Source organism: Haplochromis burtoni, unplaced genomic scaffold, assembly GCF_018398535.1.
Source record: "Haplochromis burtoni strain Fernald_Lab_line unplaced genomic scaffold, NCSU_Asbu1 Contig_6, whole genome shotgun sequence".
Lineage (NCBI taxonomy): Eukaryota > Metazoa > Chordata > Actinopteri > Cichliformes > Cichlidae > Haplochromis > Haplochromis burtoni.
This window is the reverse complement of record NW_024582367.1, coordinates 149,978-170,286: the sequence shown is the minus strand read 5'-3', so window position 1 is coordinate 170,286 and position 20,309 is coordinate 149,978. Positions and strand designations below refer to the sequence as shown.

General features: G+C 40.7%; 1 protein-coding gene across 2 annotated transcripts in view; it reads left to right on the top strand.

Moving 5' to 3' along the window:
• Positions 1 to 20,309, top strand: part of aatkb (apoptosis-associated tyrosine kinase b) — a 69,881-nt gene that overhangs the window by 18,182 nt on the left and 31,390 nt on the right. For both annotated transcript variants that reach the window (XM_005913849.2, XM_005913850.3), the window contains exon 2: positions 19,619 to 19,752. In XM_005913849.2, the coding sequence (XP_005913911.1) occupies positions 19,619 to 19,752 (134 nt within the window). The remainder of the gene's footprint in view (positions 1 to 19,618; positions 19,753 to 20,309) is intronic.

The window sequence follows — 20,309 nt, the reverse complement described above, 5'->3', positions numbered from 1 at the left end:
AATCTAAACTTGTAAAACCCTAAACTCATAATTAAAGAAACAAATCAGAAGTGATCAACCTAAACTGAAGTGACATCAGTTCTGTAAATATCACATGTAGTCAAGGCTAAATAGTTTCTATCTGTATGGAGGAATTAGCTTCCTGTTGTAAAAAGAAAACATTAGCATAGCACAGCATAGCATCTTTATTTATAACGCACTTTACATCCAACAATGTTGACCAAAGTGCTACAAATATAAAACAGAGAGGAAACAGTTTAAATTACATATAAAATATCTTAAAATTAAAAATAACATAATTAATAAGAAACGTATTAAGAGACAACAAGTCCTGCTGTGCTAAAAGCCAAGGTTAATAAATATGTTTTAAGACGTGATTTAAAAACAGATAAGGAAGCTACCTGTCTAACATGTAAAGGCAACTCATTCCACAATTTTGGTGCAGTCCATTAAACAGTTAGCGCCATAATAAGTGACAGAAAATGGAAAAATATAATAAAAGAACATGTTGTTATACTGCAAACGTATTTTTTCCTCATTGAAATAAAAATGCATCCTGCAGCACAAACTGTATCTTCCCCTGCTCTGCTGCTGGGTTTAAATTATTATTATTGCTTTAAAGTTATGAGTCAAATCTTCCAAACGGGCAAAGGGCATTTATAATGAAGTAACAGCTGTAAAGGGAAGATGGCTGTGAAGGAAGTTTGTAATGTACGTCCCATTTAAACATTTAATATAATCCTCTAAAGGAGATACAATTGTGACAGGCTACCCTGTGATGGAGTAGTTCACCGTAGTGTCATCAGGTGGTGCTTCCTTGTGCTGTATTTCCAACAACCACTGGTCTGCAGTATCATACAGTGGCTTCTTTGTGCTTTATTGTTTTTATTTTACTGTCTCAGAGTGGACAGTTACATGGTTATACAAGCTGAAGCACGAATATATGATAAATATCAATAACGCTTTTTAAACCGCTTAAAGTCACAAAACACATCTGGCACACATTAAGCTTCATTTGGCCACTAAAACAAATCCTTGTTACTCTTGTTCGGTCTCCACCAAATCCTAAGATAAAAATATCCTCCACCATGATGCTCACTGTTGCAGCTGTTTGGTGTTGAGTGTGTAGGTCTTGGTTAAGTTTTTCATTTTTATCATTTTAAAAAACTTCTGGTTGCAACATGTCATAAAAACCTAATGGAGCTGAGTGGGCACTGGTGTTATTAAATATTGTCGACATGAATAAGACGTAGGATCTTTTCTAAAACTGTAAAATACATTTATATAATAAATTATACGCTGTTTAATACCTGCAGGAATGCACCGCTGTAAACTATGATATTTTTATATCTTACAGTAATATAAAATACCTCTTTATAAATTTGAAGTATGTGTGTGTGTTATGTAATAGCCCCCGTGTTGCATCTGAGATGTGATGTCATATCTGAGCACGTGCAGCAGCCAAGAGCAAGAAGAGGAGATTCATTCTGCTTCAGTGGCTTCTCATCCACACACAAGAGGAGATGACAGGAGAGAGACAGAGAAGGGAGAGAAATCTGTGAGCGAGTGAGAGACGAAAAAGCAAACAGGGGAGTTTTTGGGAAGTGTAGGAAGGCTCCTGGGAGAGAATAGTGAGGAGGAAGGAGGAAGTCAGAGATTAAAGAAGTAGATGGAGGACCAGAGGAGTAAGTAGGCATAGAGGGATGCCTCAGCTCCACAGCCTGTTATGATGGTTTTTATCTTCTCTGCTCCATTAAGTCTCACCAACTGTGATAATTCATCCACATAAGAACCACTAACAGCAGGACATGTTCATGCTCCGCTCACATGCTCACCAGAGTCGCTCAGGTGAACCATCTAATGTTCCAGCACATTTCCGACGTTCCCGCGTACCACGGTTCAATTTACCAGACGTCTCAGTTCACTTTTAATGGTGCCTGTGTGTGCATACATAACAGTCATCTACGTGAGGCCTTGTTGTGTTTCCATGCTTCGCTGCACTCGGAGCTCAGCTGCACATGAACTGCACACTCCAAAGACCCATCGTGCCCTTCTTCTGTGCTGCTCTCCAAGCTGCGAGGGCTTGATAAATGTCAGGATTTTACAACGTATCACACCGAATAATCTTCTCAAGTGAACATCTTGACAAATGAACTCACTGAGGCTCTGTGCTGAATACTTATAAACAAATTAAATGCAAATCAGGAAAGAGACAGCGGTTCATTTTTTTTACTAAGATTCTCTGCGTCAGTCTTGGAGATCATTCTTCAGCTAATTCTTTTTAATAGTAAAAAATTACTTTAGGGTTAATGTTCACTCTGGATCCATAATTCATCCATTTGCATTATGCTAAATCTAGTCCCTAAACTTGACCTCTCCACTGTGCTTGTGGTTTTGGAGCTTTTTTTTTTTTTTTCTTAGAACATTTCAACTGAATTGTGCATCAGATATGATGAGTGAAGCCCAGTATTTTTTCAGTCTGTTACTTTTCAATAATTAGATAATCGGCTCTGCATTGCACCTGCACGGTCTGTGAACCAGCTAGCATTAGCTGATAATTCACCGCTCCATCCTCTCATCAAATGATGGTCACTTCTAGCTGCAGAAAACGAACCCGGAGGCAGCCGAAAGGATTCCACTGAGGCTTCAAAATGCAGAATCCAGAATCAGAGGGTGCCATAACTCATCCACAGTTTGTGGTAATGGATGGATACTTGTGTGACTATTATGACATTTTTGTAACCCTAGCAACCTTACTGAGGTAGTGACTGACAAACTGCGTTTGGAGGTAACCTTGAGTGTCTCCTCCTGCTGGTGATTTGAAAGAATACATGTTTTAAGCATTTCTACACTGAGCGTTCAGGTCTGATAGCGTTTGTGTTTACTCGATGGTGTCTTTGACTGTTAGGTTAGGACTATCAGGCCCACAGGTCTAGAGACAGGACGTCGGCGCTCTCCAACAGCCTCTGGTATAAAGGGAAAAATATGTAGCCCTCGGTGAGTTGGAGAGTAGCTGCTGGTTGTTACTGGGTAAAATCAGTCACAAAGAGGGTGTTGCACTAAAAACCTTCATGTGATTGCTTTGGTCGCTAACAGATTACCATGACTTGTCTTCAAAAACCTGCTAACTGACCACTGGGTGGCTCTAAAACCATCCAAGATGGCGATGGTAGAAACACTCATTTTGGGAATTCAGGAATTAGTGGGTGACATCATGATGGCCACGTCTATCTTTACTGTCTATGGGTGAAGTTTTTCTTGGCACCAGTGGTTGGCACGTGGCTTAGATACGAAAACCATTAATTAGTTTTCGAGTCATACTCTGATTTAAGTCAAAATAGACCTTTCAGTAATGTTAGAAGTCAAATTTCTCTCCATTTTGTTCCTCACCATGTGCCAGCGCTTTTCTGAAAAGGACATTTTCACGCACTTACTCACACTGCTGCGAGAAATAGCATTTATTAGTCAGAGACGCTTTTTTGCCCTTCAAAAATCAGCGAGTATTGTCTTTTTCCTGGTGAGGTCGGGCAGCATTATCCACCAGCGTCTGTCTCCTCACTGAAAGCAAAGCTTCCTGTTGAGGTGTAATGCACCGTTAGGCCATGAATGTCAAATGCAGTGATGGCACAGATGTCAAAAACATTTTAACCATTATCTTCAGAGCACATTTCATTAATATTCACATCCATGTGTCACATTATCAGCCGACACAGCCACATTATCTGCCCTTGAGTGTGAGTTTGGTTTTTTATTGGTTTTTTTTCTAACATTCAAATCCTCGCAGCGGGCTGTCTGTTTCTCCTCTCTGTGACAAAGCAAAACCCACAGAGAACAATACAACTGCTGTTTATCCCCACATAGAATAAAATAACCATGCTCCGGCTGTTTTCAGTGCAAGGCACCCACACATACACGTACAACAATATCCCATCATCCCAAGGGACAGCGATGTGTTATGATGGAGAAAAAAGAGCAGAGAAGACGAAGGCAAACAAAGGAGTGACATTCATGTTTGTCATGATGGGAGGTCAGAGGGAGGGACTGCACTGCTGGTTTTTACACTGCTGTGACCTTTAAAAGATCACAAACACACACAGAGAGCGTACCATGGGGCACACTTTCAGATAAATGCCTCAGCATGTGAGTGTGAGAGCACTTCATTTGAAATGTAAGAAAAGATAATGGAAAGAAAGTCAACGAGTAAGAAATAAATAAAGAAGGAATTGGTAGAAAAGAATGAGGGGAAATAAGACAGAAAAGAATCAAGAGGAGTAAAATGAGACAGAAAGGTCAGGTAGGAGAAAGTGCAGACAAAAGATGGGAAAGAAAGAGGAAAAAGTACCAGACGAAGACAGGAAATCGAAGATATTATGGAAAAAGGGTAAATCTGGTGTTAAAAGGGGGAAAATAGAGAATTTGGTAAAGAAAGAGAAGAAACTGTTGAACAACAGGAAGAGAAAAATGAGGAAAAATGAAGGACAAGGACAGACAAGGAAGAAAGAAGGGAAAGAAAGGAATACACAAAGTCAAGAAAAGGAAAGAAAGGGGAAAACAAGGAAAATAAGAACAAGAGAAACAGGACTTGAAATGGAATAAACAGGAAGAAATGAAAGGCTGGTGAAAATGAAAAAGAAAACACAACCAAATGAAAGTAAACAAAAGAGAAAAAAAAGTGTGAAGGAGAAAGGTGGAGGAAACTATGTACCACTGCTGGACATCCTGCTGATGTTCCCATCCGGCCCTCCAGAGAGCTCTGTGCTGAATAAACCAGACGAGACTGTGGTGTTTCTGGGCAGCGCGTTATCAGGGGAGGAAAACGGGAGCAGAGCCTCAGGTGGAGGCTGTCAGACAGCCGATGACACGTTCAGCATACTGAAGTGTAGTTCTGCCACAGCAGGGCAGGGGAAATCAGGTAGACATCGCATTCATGCACACACTGAAATAAATAAACTCCTGCAGGCAGAAGTGCCGACGCGGGTGATCCGGAGGACTATTCTCCTATTTGTACAGGGTTGCTGAGCAGAGATAATATGGCTGCTCCGGGGAGATGTGTTTTGTGGTTAGCAGCTCCGAATTACAGCTTCCTGTGTAATTAGGTTACAGTACGTGGGCCGCCTGCTTATATGTAGGGAAGGCAGACCCGACTCCCGCGTGATATGAATAGCTAATCCTCCATATCCTATGTGTCCGTACAGTGTAATTGTTCTGTGACTCCACTCGAGGGTCTTAGTTTGAATGACAGTGAAAGGCTTTGGGAGAGGAAATGAAAGTGGGGAGTATTTTTTGAAAGCATCCCATAAATTCTGGAAAGCAGCCTGCATGACTTTGCAAAAAAAAAGAGCATACATTTGGGAATGAGGGCACCCGCTGATGGAGTGTGGCTCTTATCTGTGGAAAGAGGCAGGAAAAAGATTACACTTCCTGAGAAACAGTCGTGATACTGAAGAAGAAGGGGTTAGAGGATGGGTTTTATTCCTGGGAAAGAGGGCTGTGAGTCAGCTGGAGATGGCCACTATCCGTGTGTCTGTGACGTGATGGATCACAGAACCCCCCCCACCCCCCACCCCCAGTCCTCTGCAAGAACAGAAAGTGTTGGAGAAAATCGTTTCAGTGGGACTCCATACATGAATGTGGAGAGCTGAAGAGAAGAACCTGGTGTTTATTCATCATCCACTCATCAAGAACAGTCTTACTTTCAATTCCTCACACGTACGCTTGGCCATATATTACAGCTCTCGCCTGACGAGTCCCCTTCTGATTGGCTGAATCCATGGTGTGGCCCGTTGATGTGCCAGCTGTGTCCGGCCACTGAAAAAAAACCCCTGAAAGCCATCATATTCACATCATAAAAAGAAAATGCTGAGCAATTCCTGTTTGTTTGTTTTTTTTATTTAAACTGATTTCTATTTGTGCATCTTTCCAAATCCTCCTCCATATTATTCCACAAAGTCCCTCCATAGACTGTTGTTCACCCTGGAGTACTTTACATTCAGGTTTTGGTGTCTTGTTCTTGTCTGAGTTTGCATTAATAAATAATACCTTTAACCAATGACGTCTGGTTACATCCTTTTGCACTCCCTTCCACCTAAACAGAGGCGTAACACCAGACCAGAACCCTTGAAGACAGGATTTGTCGTCCTGCACTGTTGTTCATTTTCTTAGCTCTGGAGTTTTCCCTGCCTTTGACAAACTGGCACTGCACTGTACCTGGGAATGAGAGGGAGTTGAGTGACAGTGAAAATCGTAACTTCATTAAAGCAGACATGTAGCGAATTTAATGCAACACACTGACTGCTGACCGCTTACAAAAATGTCAAACTTACCGGCAGTGGAGAATTTGCTGGAAGAGCTCATTAAAATAGAAGAAAAGATGTTTGGTGGTGTCAAAGGAGCATTGCAAAGTGTGCTGGTTTGATGAAAGGATTTTGTGTGAAATGTAAAACTGAAAACAGAGAGTTTATTCTCCTGGTATTTCTTTGCTTTACAGTGTAGTGACATTGCTGTTGATGAAAAATGTTCAGGTTTAATTTAATGGATCCTTTGGGTCGTCTGTAAACTCTTCATCTCAACCTCTTTGTGTTCATTATAAGCAGGAATATTATTATGAGGGTTATTTTTGATAGCTTCGTAGGAACTGTAGTCAACAAATCTCTGTGAAAATGCCCGTAAAGTCATCATAATTAGCAGCAGATGGTAAATTAAATTACCAACATTAATACAGTTGATTCAGCCAATTCAGAAGGAGCTGCATGGTCTCTGCAGTTTGCTGATATCAACTTGTTAATGAGCTAGAAATGCACTGCACTTATTAACAGTGATTTCAATAGGCGGAAATCCAGTGGGCCGGGAGAAGTTGAGTTTAGCTGTGAAAAGTAAGAGTAGGTGGGAGAAACAATAGCACATGAACTTTTTAAAAATCAAAGCAAGGTTTGAGTCCTTCCTGACAAAACGGGTCCTGAGGCTGTGTTACAGTGAGTCACGGCGACAGCTTCCCCTTCTTTGGATAAAGAGTGCCTCAAAATCCTGCAGAGCTTTTCAGAGATGACTTAACATTTTAGACAGATGATTTTTGGACGGTGGTAGAGTGGCCCCACAGAAAGAAGGTTCTAGGCTTGAAACAGCAACTAAACTGACACGTTCTCCCTGTGCCTGCCTACATTTCAGTGGTGATCAATAAGCTGTCGGTCTGGATGTGAGGGTGAATGGTTGTCTGACTCTATGCATTAGCTCTGTAATGGATTCAAAACCTGTCCAGGATGTATCCCACTTGTTTTTCAGTTTGCTCCCAGTGCTAATGTCCAAGTCCTCCTAGAAGCAAATCTTTTTACTTTATTCATTTATACACAACATTAAACAGACTGCATGGCAACAATTTACTCCATCCATCCATCTGCTTATACATCTGCTTATTATGGGGGGGTGGAGCTTGAGTTGTTTGTGTATTGCAAATCATTTAAGCCATTTAAAAATATGAAAAACAATTCAAACATTAGTCAAATAAAAGTTTTTAAAAGTTAAAAACATAAACAGTAAAACAAACAACATCAATAACAATTGGGAATTTTCAGCTGGGATTTGAATATTTGGATGACCTAATTTGGAGGAGGAGGTTGTTCCAAAGTTCCAGAGCTGCAACTGAGAAAGCCGAGGAGCTACAATAGGAACTGCTACAAGCTGCTGATCAACTGACCTGAGCAGGATATACAGCTGTGAACGACAGTATTTTAAAACCCAGCATACACAGGATGTCAAGTTGAAATTCGGATTTCTCACTCTTCATTCAACTGAAACGGCTGTCTGTGTTTTTGTTGAGAGAGTGAAATCTTACTTAGACAAGAGCAGTTATGTTGCGGCTGTTTTTCTTGATTTCAAGCGTGCGTTTGACACTGTGAATCATCTTAAGCTCTTGTCTAGACTGTCAACATTTAACTTTAGTAATCACACCGTTAAATGGATACAGTCTTATCAATCAGATAGAAAACAATGCGTGCAAATAAAGAATAGCAAGTCACCCTATCTTTACTGTGCGCAAGGTGTCCCTCAGGGTTCAATTCTAGGCCCCCTGTTATTTTCACTTTATGTAAATGACTTGCCCAATGTGTGCAAAAATGTGGACACGATTATGTATGCTGATGATACGGTAATTTTTACACAAGCCAAAACTGCTGCTGATGCAGCCCATCGGCTTTCATTGGCATTACATGATTTACAAAAATGGCTGATTGACTCATGCCTGTGCCTTAATGTTAAAAAGACCATATCAATGTTTTTTAGTAAACCTAAAACAACCGCGGCTGCAGTAAAAGTTTGCCTGGGTGCACAAGAACTAATTAATGTTGAGGAATTTAAGTGTTTGGGAGTACTACTAGACTCAAAATTATCCTTTAAAAACACGTTAAAAAAGTAGTGAAAACTGTAAATGTTAATATACAGAACTTTAGACTTATCCGCACATCATTAACAGACACAGCAGCGATTACATTTCTGCTCTCTATGATACCGGCTCATATTGAATATTGTATTACAAGTTGGTCCTATATGAGCTTTGCTGCTATTGGGCCAATTGAAGTGTGCTACAAAAGAGCATTGAAAATATTAGATAAAAAAACTTTTTCATAGTATATTGTATTATTTACATCTTCCTGTCTAATATAAAAAGTTATACATGGTCTGGCGCCTCCACCAATGAGTGATTTTACTAAACAAAAGTTTAGCAGTGTTGCCGGGTCTCGACTGACTCGATCCACTGTTAGAGGTGATTGTGAACTGGCACCTTTTCACAGATGCTCTGTCATATCAGGGAGTGAGCTTCTGGAACAGTCTTCCACTGTCAGTGAGGGAACTACAAGTCTCCCCATCTTTGAGAGTCACTTAAAAGGGGCGGATGAGGAACACACAAACATGTGATCATGTTTAATAATCATGCTTTATATTGGACGTGAAAAAGAGTTAGTGTAATACAAAAAGGGAAACAACTATTAGTGTAAGACAGCGATTGTTTGGAGACAAATTGCCAGGCAACCTGTGCAAACATCTTGTAATCAGAAAAGGTTTCTCAGAGGCTGAAGGTGCTGCACGCTCAGTCTTTCTTTTTCCCCTCCAAGGTCTCAATGAGGTTGCTGTCCTACTTTGACTCTATAAGTGACGCCATAAGTGAATTTATTCTGTATTCTAGGGGTAAAAGAAAAAAAGCACACTTATTTATATCGATACCATAAAAACAAGTAAAGTCACATGCCTGCTTCCACACACCTGAAACTGTTGTAAATCTCTGCTGTGGTAACAGACCTACTGCCTCATATGTTTCCCACTTCTACTGTTAATTTGCTCTTTTGTTTCTATTGTTTGAGAGCAAATGTGAAGAATGCTTGTCGCTTGCATTGTGTCGAAATGTAAGACGGTTTTATAGAAGAGAGCGTGAAAGGTTAATTTTCTTTCTGCTGTCAGGGCAAGTTGTTCTGTGTTTTGGCAAGGCATCTGTGAGGATTATGAGGGCATTTGAATAAGTCTGAAAGGAATTTCAGGGGAAGAAGTCACCATGGAAACCATTTGATTTTATTTTTCTGAGCGTGCTCTTGAGTGAGAAATTCCAGCAGCTGTTTGCTAGCATTTGGTCCTGTTTACATTCACGTTGGTGATGAGAAACTAAACCTGCATCACTGTTGTTGTCTTTCTGCCTTTTTCTACATGTCGCTCTGTCAGTATGAAGAATGACCAGAAGCAGAAGTGTGTGCCAGCAGATGTACAGCAGATTGGTTTCGTATTTGTCCCCCAACGCAGATTGTTCATGACCAGATCATCGGCTTCACGCAGTTCACATGTGTTTGCCCCAAATGTTCCTGTTTAACTATCTATAACCCTCCCACCACCCATCTGTTTTGCCTCCTGTCACCATACCTCTCCTCTGTTGTTGTTTTTTCTTTAATAATGACTCTTCCTGGTGCCATCTTGCTCTCGGTAAACATGGATGTACCGAATGATGTCAGCAGGAGTTTTGCAGGGTAGCAGAAGACAGAGGAGGGGTTTCTCTAAGACTTAATTCACTAGCACCAGCATTTTTGATAAAGTGGCCGTGTTGGCTGTAAGAGCAGAAGCTTCGTCTCTGTCACCAGTTTGGCACACAGACACTCATACATTCAGGAGCTTCTACTGATAGTATCCATTCCTTAACTTCTGATCCCCATTCCCGTTGTCTGCAGTGGAGATCGATGTGTTTCTTATGAATTTATTTAGAATTCACAAGACTATTTTAGGTGTGATGTGCATGAAATAAATACAGTATTTTTTGTGCTGTAAAAACCCTGAAGGCTGCTTAACCAGACAAAAGTGAAAAGTAATGGTTGCTCATGCTCCTCAGATTGCTCATAAGATATTAATTAAGGGCTTTTCTGTTTCTGATTACTGCAGACTGTAGGAGATTTAAAACTTATATTAATGAAGCTCATGTGTGTGCAAAATGTGGAATGATTAAAGTGTTTTTATTGATTCTAATAATAATCTAATATCTAAACTTCTATCAATTAATTATATATTTCCATTGTGTATTGTAGGATATGCATAAGCACCATTTGAATCATGAAAACTTAGTGGTGATTTCAATCCATCCAATTCAGTTCTATTTATACAGTGCCAAATCACAGCAACAGTCGCCTCAAGGCAACAAAAAGTCCCTTTTAACATAAAGAAACCTCCTGCAGAGCTCAGGGAGGGGAAGCCATGACCGGTTTAGGTGGTGCAGAGGGAGAAAAATCCATCCATGCATCCATCTCCAGTTTTCTCCCACTCCCATTTTAGACTTAGACTTTAGACTGTTTTTCCCAGAAACATTTTCCAGTTCATCTTAGCGGAGCTTGAGGTACCTCCAGGCCCTATTAGTTATATAATCTCTTCAGGGAGCTCTGGGACTATCCCAGGATCTCCTCCCATGTGGGTGTGGCTGGAAATCTTCCAAAGGTGAGATACGAAGCACCCAGTTTACATTCTTGTACCACCACAGCTGGTGACTTGAATTGAAGAAGGAGCTGCTTTACTCCAAGATTTCTCCAGATACGTGAGTGTTTTATCTTTAAGGATGGGTCCAGCGAAGAAACTCATTCTTTGGGACTCTACACAGTGGTCAGTGCCATAGAATGAGTTTCTTGGAAGCAAGTGTCTGTGCTTTCTGGTGCTAAGTCTTATTCTGGCAAACCCAAAGTCAGTATAAACAAAAAAAGCCAAACCAAAAAAAATATTTAAAATGTCAGGACCTGTGTGTACCTGTTAGCCTTTACAGGACTTTAAGGCAGATGATGTAGAAACATGGCCAATAAAGCTCATGATAGAAGACAAATGAGGTCACACGGTGGGGAAAACATCAATCCTCATCATTTTTTTGTTGTCTGTTGTGGTTATTTTACTTCTGTGGGTTGCAAACATCACTCATTTGGCATTTTCTCATGTTTGACTGTCACTGTATTTAGCTGGCAGTCATTACGTGCCAAACAGTCCAGCAATACCTCACTGAACTGATGTTGAGATGTGGTGTGAAAGACAACAAACCATTTTCTTGAAAAGACATTCAGAAAAAGATTTTATTTCCCTTTATTTCTTTATAAAACTACTGAAAATACACTCCCCTATTACAGCACCTCTAAAAACTCAGTCCAGCATATTCAAACCCCGAGGAGGCAGCAGAGCTGACCACTGCCCCATCACGCCAGCCAAGCATGTGGGAACAATAAGTTTTGGCTGTAAGGAGTCTCGTATAAGTAAGGTCATCATGCAACTTCCAAGAGACATAGTTTATGAAATGGCACATACATTTTTAATTTATATTGTAAAAAATTATTATCTGGTAATACAACCCCAGTGGCCTAATGGATAAGGCACTGGCCTCCCTAACCAGGGATTGTGGTTTTGACTACCATCTGGGCTGGGACGTTATTTTACAAAATATCCTTAGGGATTAATAAAGTATTCTGAATCTGAACAGTCTGTGTAAGTGATGTTTGGCTATCTGATTGTGAAATATAGCTGTTGTAGGTGTGATCCACATCTACCACACTACAGTGATTTTAGCCTTGTCGGGTTCTTTTAGACCTCGGTATGACATGTGGCCGGTATGAAATGCTGACAGTCACAGAGAGGAAAAGTTATTTTTCGGTTGGCATACAATTTACATCCATGCGTGATGTAACATTTTAATAAAGTTCAGTTGTGTCCAGACTGATGTAGTATGTGTAGAACGGTGACCTTTTGAAGATGCTATCGGCCACATTTGCATCTAGCTCAGAAAGCTCCTTGAACCTCGATCTGGTTTCCATGTTCTTATCTTAAACATGGAGTTTGCGCGTGACCTTTCATTTCTTTTCATTGAAGGCTCTGTGACCTCAAGTGATTTTCAGATATTTTGTCCTTTGGAAAGCCCGATGATTACTGATTAAAATGTCAAAAAGACCATCCTGCCCGGCTTTCTGGAATGAATATCTTTATTCCTCATCTCTTTTCACTCTCCCTCTATCAGCCTTAATTGGGATCACAGTGCTAAATCTTTGCTCTGGCCTTTTTCCAGCCCTTCAGGTGATCTCACCTTTCTCTCTGCTGAGCTTTAGATAATTTAGCTTTGTCGTGGACAGTAACAGGCCCGATGATGGGTGAAGGGTGTCAGCATTCCCCAGGATATACTTCCTGCTGATCGCTCTCAGATGGATGTGAGCGGCCAGCTCAGGCTGAGAGCCAGAGCAGAGCTGCAACTATTCTGGCTTTACCTCAGGCAGTGAATAGTGTCCCTGTCAGCGACTGCACAAAGTCGGCTATCAAAGAGGGAGTAGGCTTAAAAGGAGTGACACACTGAGAGCTAAATTAGGTCTAGAAAAAAATCCCTGTAATGTAATAATACAAGTGAAATTGTGTTTGATGAAGAGCTTTTGTTTCATGCTCTTAACACCTGCAGAGTTAATGACATAATGGGTCACCCCATCCAGGCTGATAGCCATGGTATTATGTTGACGAGGCTCGGAGATGAAACTTGACACAGAGGCTGTCCGCTCCGCTCTGATCGAAATGACTGATCTACCCCTGCTTCACTTTAGTGCATCTGACAAGACGAGTCACACCAGCATGGTGACTCAGAGCTGACGGAGCTGAGTTGCTTGTTGGTTGTGGTGTATGGAAAATACCAGCTTTGCTGTGTGTCAGTAAGAATGAAACCCCCAGGCTGCATCCAAAATGATGTCACCCACTGGTTTCTGTTTTGAAACCTGAAATCTTGTGTTTGGGCTCCTGCCATGTGGATTCATTTATTTATATGTTGAAGACAGTTCGAATAGGAGGCAACATTTGAGAGAATTAATCGTGGTTTACTATGACAGAGAAATTAATTAATGTATTTGGTGATTAAACTCCAGTGATGCAAGATGGCAGAATCAAATCCAAGTGGTGATAGGACCCCTCCGGACGCCTCTGGAGTCTAGATGCTGGAGCTGGTAAAGATGAAGATGGACCTCTAACGCAGCAATGAGGGAGGGGGTGGATTGCATGAAGGACAGTCTTAAAGGAAAAATAATCAAAGAGCTCTAAGAGTTAAAGCGCACAGAATGGAGCCTGCGGAGGCAAGCAAGAAGATGATTAGACTAGAGTAATGATGTCAGTATTGAGTTTGACAGAGTGGGAAAGTGGAAGTGATGTAAAGAACAGACTAGCAGCCAAACAGCCAGGAAAGCAGGCAGATGAGTGATTACAGACCTTCCTTATTGAACTTACACATAAGCTTCATGTGGAGTGCTAAGTTATTAGCTAAATCACTCAAAATCCATTTCTTTTGTGTGTTGATTTCATGAAAAACGTAAACGGTCTCTGTTTTCGGTTTGCTTTGCACTTCAAGCTTCACTGTTGCTCACTGGTTGGTTAGCAAATATTTGCGGGTAAATTTGTGTTTTCCAGCCAAAGTACTGCTGCTGATCACTGCTAGTGATCAAAGAAATCACGAGGAAGTTTTTGGTGCAACGTTTTTTTGAAACTGATTTCACCTACTGACAGCCAGCAACCTCTCATCAACCAGGGGAATACGTGTTTTTCCCTACATGGTAGCTAACTAGTGTCCTGATGTCAAATTTTTAGTCATAGAATTTTGCTTAAATGCTCTAAAAAGCACAGACAGGTGAAGTCCAACAGACACCTGGCACCTACAGCAGCAACACACCTGTCAATCAAGCTAGCGATAGTTAGCAATAGTTATGAAGGATGGAAACCAAAACTATCCTCAGGTCCTTTTTTTTTGCAATGACATTGGCAGTTTTATTTATAAAGCACATTTCATTACACATAAACTCAATGTGCTTACATAAAACTGCATCATGCACATGGAGTTGGTGAGAACTTTTGGACCCTTGAAGGGCTTTTAGTACAAGAGGTCATTTCACCGAGCGCTTTCACTTTCAGCAATATAACCCTCATCTTGTACTTGGCCGCTGTGGCGTTCCTCAAAGTAATAGTTTGACATTTTAGGAAAAATCCTTGCTCATTTCCCTGCAAGGCTTTGGATGGAAAGGTTGATATGACTAAATGTAAATATGGCCTACCAGCCATGAAATTATTCTATCATCATATCTCGGTTAGATTATTCTGATGAAAACACAAATGTTAAAAGGACAAATTATGCTTGGTGGACACGTTTTTGGTTGGTGCTTTGTCATCACCATGATGTTGCCAGGCAACCTGTGGTGGCTAAGCTAAGCTAATCACCTGCTGGCCCTGACCTCATTTTTAGCTTGCAGAAATTACAGTAGTTTAATATTCATTTTCAAATCTCAAAAGAATGGCTAATTTATCTCTTTCTCGAAATGTGAAGTCTCTGCTTCAGTGCAACTTTTTGAACTATTGCTAGCATTTGATATTGCAGCAATGCAGAGCTCAGAGGGTTTTGTGGTGCTGGGGTTTTCTGGAAATCAGTCGGTGTCATGGATATAATGCGGGAAACTCATTAAGCTGGAAAAATATCCCGAGTGGGTTTTCACTCAGCTCCGTCTCTGTGAAGGCAGAACAAACACGTGAGGCTGTCAGATAGACTCCGTTTTTTAACACACTGCAGTTTCTGCCTCTGTCTGCTCTCCGTTAGACTTCGAGCTGCTGCTCCTCAGCTCATTTCTGTGTGGAGTACTGAGATGAGTTTCTCTCGTGGGAGAAGCTGCAGAGTACACAGCTCTTTTCGTCTTTCTCAGATTCTTTCTGCCCTCACCTCGTCTCCTCATGCTCGCACTCGTTTCATCATTTAGTCATCAAGATGTGCTTCAGCGTTCTGCCAAGGGAGGCTAAAAATGGCTACCACCTCTGACTAGCTGAGAGCTATATGGTGCTCAGGCTGCAGGCAGTACTAGTAAAGTGAGAGAAAAAAATGCAACATCCACTAAAATGTGAGTGCACCTTCTTACTTGTTCACTCTATGTTGGAGTGTGCTTAGTGAAGTTCCCTGAGGGGCCTATCCAAGTAAACTAACTGACCTTAAGTACTAAACTTTTGTCCCTCTTGTCTCATTACAGTTAGCAAGAGAATGAATCTTCTCTATGTCATTAGAATTAGTGGTCAATAGCATTGATTTTACACAGCTGGTGAAGAAGAGACAAAAACAAGGCATTTCTTTTATATTCTGGACCGTTACAAAGACAGACTCAAGCATTACCTGTCACATAACATTTACAGGTCTGAACAGCATCGCATGACTGCACCAATATATTATCACTAGCCTTTCTCTCTTTTTCCTCCTGCACTCTCTTCAGATATAGCAGCTTTTACTGCTGTCTAAGCTTTTTTCAGAGTCTACCTTCATTTTTCCACTGGAAAAAGCTTAAACATAAGATGGTAACACTTTCCTCCGTATTTCTACACAATCCCACTATGGCACACTTTAATTTGCATTTTTTTAAAATAATGCTTCATAAATTTGCTATATGTAGGTATATGTTATACTCTGGGAATACATTAGTTGCATCAATTACCTTCCCAAACACTCAAGACAATGTTTGACATTCAACCAGCCACACGAGAAGCAGCTCTCTGCTCTGCATTGCTTAAAATAGTGTCAGATGAATTTTTTAAGGAGGTCACCTCCAGCTGCACAGAGCAGATGAGGGCCGCAGGAAGTCAAACACAAGAACAGCTTTAGAGAATACAAATACTTCACTTCCCAAATGTCCCAGGTATGATTTGAATCACCCACTACCCTAAAAATGAATTACCTATGCAAACCTATGATGCTAGCTAGCTTGAGGTGCTTTACCCTGTCCAGGTGCTCACCTCTGTTTTTGGTGATGCCTGCTCTGTTCTGTGCTGTGAACAGAGCCAAACGTCCAAATATAAATCAGTGGATCTTACAAGTTTAGGTGTCCATTTTCTACAACTGTTTAATGCACATGTGACACTCTTGTGAATACTTGGAGCAGTTGGATGGTGTTGACTTTGTAATGAAGACAGCTTATGTGTGCTTTTTTGGCAAAAATGAAGCAATAATATAGGATAGCACGAATACAAAATTGCACCAGATAACAATGCTTTGTACGTGTAGAAAGAAATGCATAATAGTTTTACATGGGCTCGTAATGAAAATGCACCAGCGGGGTTTAAATGCCATGTATTAATTTTTCTGGCAAATAGGCTGTTTGTAGTCCTCAGATATTAATATACATGGTGTGTGAATTTGTCAGCAAGAGAGTTTTAAATAAACCACAACAGACTTGGGCTGTGCGTCTGTGCTCTGTAATTATCCCCCTGACAATAAAGGTAACTGAATGTAAATCTTCTTGTGTAGTATCGCTAAGCGCTAAATGGATATTGACTAATTTTAGAAAGCTGACTTTTTCACCTCTTCCTCCCACTCGACGGCATCATGCTTCACTGTTAAGGGACCACTGTTTTATTTTTCCAGTTTTATTAAAAAAAATCTGTAAAATTCAAATTCAGAGGCTGACTTCCAAAATCCCCTGAGCTGGCCAGCTAATCCTGTATTTAACTGTTAAATTTGCATGTTCTCTTCCTTCTTTCTGCCGGCCAGCCTCCCAAACAACAGTGCTCCCTCTCTGTCCAATTATACTAAGAGCCCAATACTCACTGAGAGCCAGTTGCACCAGCTTTCAGAGGATCAGCACAAACTGGCAGCAGAAATGACTCTGTGTGCTCTGTTTATTATGTATATATGTGTGTGTGTGGAGCTGGGTGGCACTGGTGTTGGCAGGAACTGGTGTGAGAGATTTACAGCTGAAGGCAATCCTGCCTGGCCGTCCTTCCAATCTGTTTCCCTGGTAACGGTTGCATTTCGGAAGCTGTCGGAAAACGAGGGGGGAAAAATGCTCTACTGCCCAAACTGGGCAAACTGGGAACAAGATTTTATTTATGAGATTGGACAGGATGCACGAAGCCCACATGGAGGATAATTCAAGCCACCGAAGCTTTGCTTTGAGACAGAGACTGAAGAAAATACCTCACGAGAGAGCAGCACTGGGTTTCTGAGCCAGGATTGGAGTGTGTAAATATTATAAATCAGCTTCATTAATATTGTAACATGATTACATTTGGATCTCGTTTTTAATTATATCACCGGGTTGGTTGTCGAGATTTCTAAGACTGAAAAACTGTGAATTTAGGAGAGCGAAGGTGCTTATCATCTCCCTCAATTCCAAAGTGCCTCACAGTGTGGTGAACTGCTTTTTCAGTCCTTTTTAATTTCTGCTTTGTTGTGCATGCTATGATATTGTGTGTGAAAAGCATTTATTGTAAGGCTGATTGTAGTGTGAACGTGTGTTCACTTTACCAGAGTGAACACATGTATAAAAGCTCCCTGAAACCCAGGCTATGATTACCAAACAGGAAAGAAGCTGATGTGGTAGTTAGCATTTTTTACAGGTGTTGTGAGAGGAGAAAAGGAACTACATAAAACTATAACATAAGACTAAAAAACAAACTTTAGCTTCCAAGTTGGAAAGATAAAAATTGAAGACTCTGTAAAATGCCCCACATGGTTGTCCAGTGTTTGACTTAATGTGGGACTGCAGAGGATTTGTATGCCTGGTAGGCCTGTCCCACATCCTGAGACAGTGTCCCACATTTTCATTTGCTCAATTTTGCTAATATTCAAAAGTCAGCAGTGCAGGACAGACATTATCTTCTGGCTTTTATCCAGAAAAATCTTCTTTTTTTTAATCTTTATGACTCACAGAAAGCAAGGAAATCTCTCATCAAGGATGAAGTGCAGGCTCCACTTCTGCTGCACCAACACTAACAGGGAACGTTTAGAGGGACCACAAAGTTACGCAGGTTTCAATGAATGTGATGGAAACCACAAAAACATACATCTGTCCTCGACATGCTAAATAATTGGAGTGTGTTAATTACGTGTAACATACAAGACTTTGAGATGAGTTTAGCCAATTAGCAGCGTGTCCCAAATAGTCTCAGACAAACACACTCTTTGAATAATTTTGTTGGTGTTTTCTGTCTTTTTTATTGTTACTGCTGCTGCATTTCTAAAACACAGATGACACACAAACACAGAGAAAAGTAACAATGCTCATTCTGCAAAACAGGACATTGATTAAACTACATGTTTATGACAAGCTGGTAAAGGTGGGCCCGAATTTACTGTACCAATGCAGTTTTATTGTTATATAAAATATTACATGCTGATTAGAATCTACAGATTAATTAGTATATTACATAAACAAATAAATGTATAGGAGAGTAAAAATGAAAATATCTGACTGTGAAATGCAAGTACAGTGTTTGAGTACATGTACTTCCTTTGTATAATGAATTTTTGAAGGGCTTGATCTCATTATTTGCTCATTATTTGAGTTACTTTCAGGGCAGCCTGCAGGAGTGTGATGACCTGGGTCTATGACAGGCACTATTTGTTATGAACAGACTGCGTTTCTGGAGAGCTGATTAGGAGCGAATCCATGAAGCTCTCCGTGACATTAGAACTTGTGAATTGTATGACCATGTTTCCAGTTGTTCATGTTGATGTCCCAAAGACATCCATTTCTTTGGAAATGATCAGGTTGTATTTCCATGATAACTCCATTTAGTCTTAGCAGCAGACTTTGAATAGGACAGAATAGAAAACCATCATAAAAATGCACATCAGGCAGAGGTTGTTGCAGTATGAGCTTGTTTCTAGGGCACTGCAGTAAAGCAAAATAATAACGCTTCAACTCATCCCCCTGAATCTTATTATACAAAAACATCCTTTTTATTTGGTTACAACAAATTAAAGTTAGCCAGTGTCATTTCTTTTTTCAAATCACCATCAAATGTCTGTATCGTATATACAAAATGTAATAAAAAAGCAAATTCCACAACCTTTCATTTCGGCGTTGTACTGTGCAGAGGTGTAATGTGGTTCTGGGTAACTGCTAGAAGACTATAATGTTTCCGAGAATTTAATTTCCATCAAAAACACGACTTTAGGCAATGAATCAAGCATTTGACTTGTAAATGAAAATATGAGATATCATAAGAAAGAAATGCAATGAAAAGGCCTTAATGTCATTGCATGCTTTAGTGCCTTAATAAGATGCTTTAATGTACAATTTGATCACTTGAATCTCATCCCATTGCTAACACCCTCGTTCTGTCACTCTGTGTCCTGCAGATGGCGCTCCACTGAGTGAACTGTCCTGGTCAGCATCCCTGGCTGTGGTGGCCATCTCGTTCTCGGGTCTCTTCACCTTCGTCTTCCTCATGCTGGCCTGCCTCTGCTGCAAGAAGGGCAAGATTGGCTTCAAGGTGCGCCTCTCCATCTGCTTCCATGTGAAATATGATTACATCTGAGGCATAGAGTCAAATCACACATTTGCGCATAAATTAAAGCATGAGTTGGACTCTTGCATAGAGATGTGCATGCTTGCTTTCCCTGCCTATAAGTGTTACTGCAAATGGCCTAAAAGCAGAACATTCCTCACAGTTTGTTTTTAGATGACCATTATCGGCACATACTGTCTTCACCCACTTATACTCATATTGAAGTGGAAAGAAGGATAAATAGCACACAGAGGTGGTATTGTCCGTGTCTGTGGAGTGGTCGGAGGCCTGCAGCTTTTCAGAACCGTCTTGTGGCTGATGTAGACCCCGTTTCTGAGCAAAACGCTGAAATGGGTCATGGCACCCGTGAAAATAGGACAAGGAACAAGGAAGATGGTGTGTATGTGTGCATGACCACAAAAATACTTGAATATCTGCCCTTGTCTGCAGTTATTCTGTTTTATTGTGAGCTGAGTATCCTTTTGCAGCTGTGCTGTAAACAAGTATATGGTTGTTTACAATCAGGGTTTGAATGAAAATCT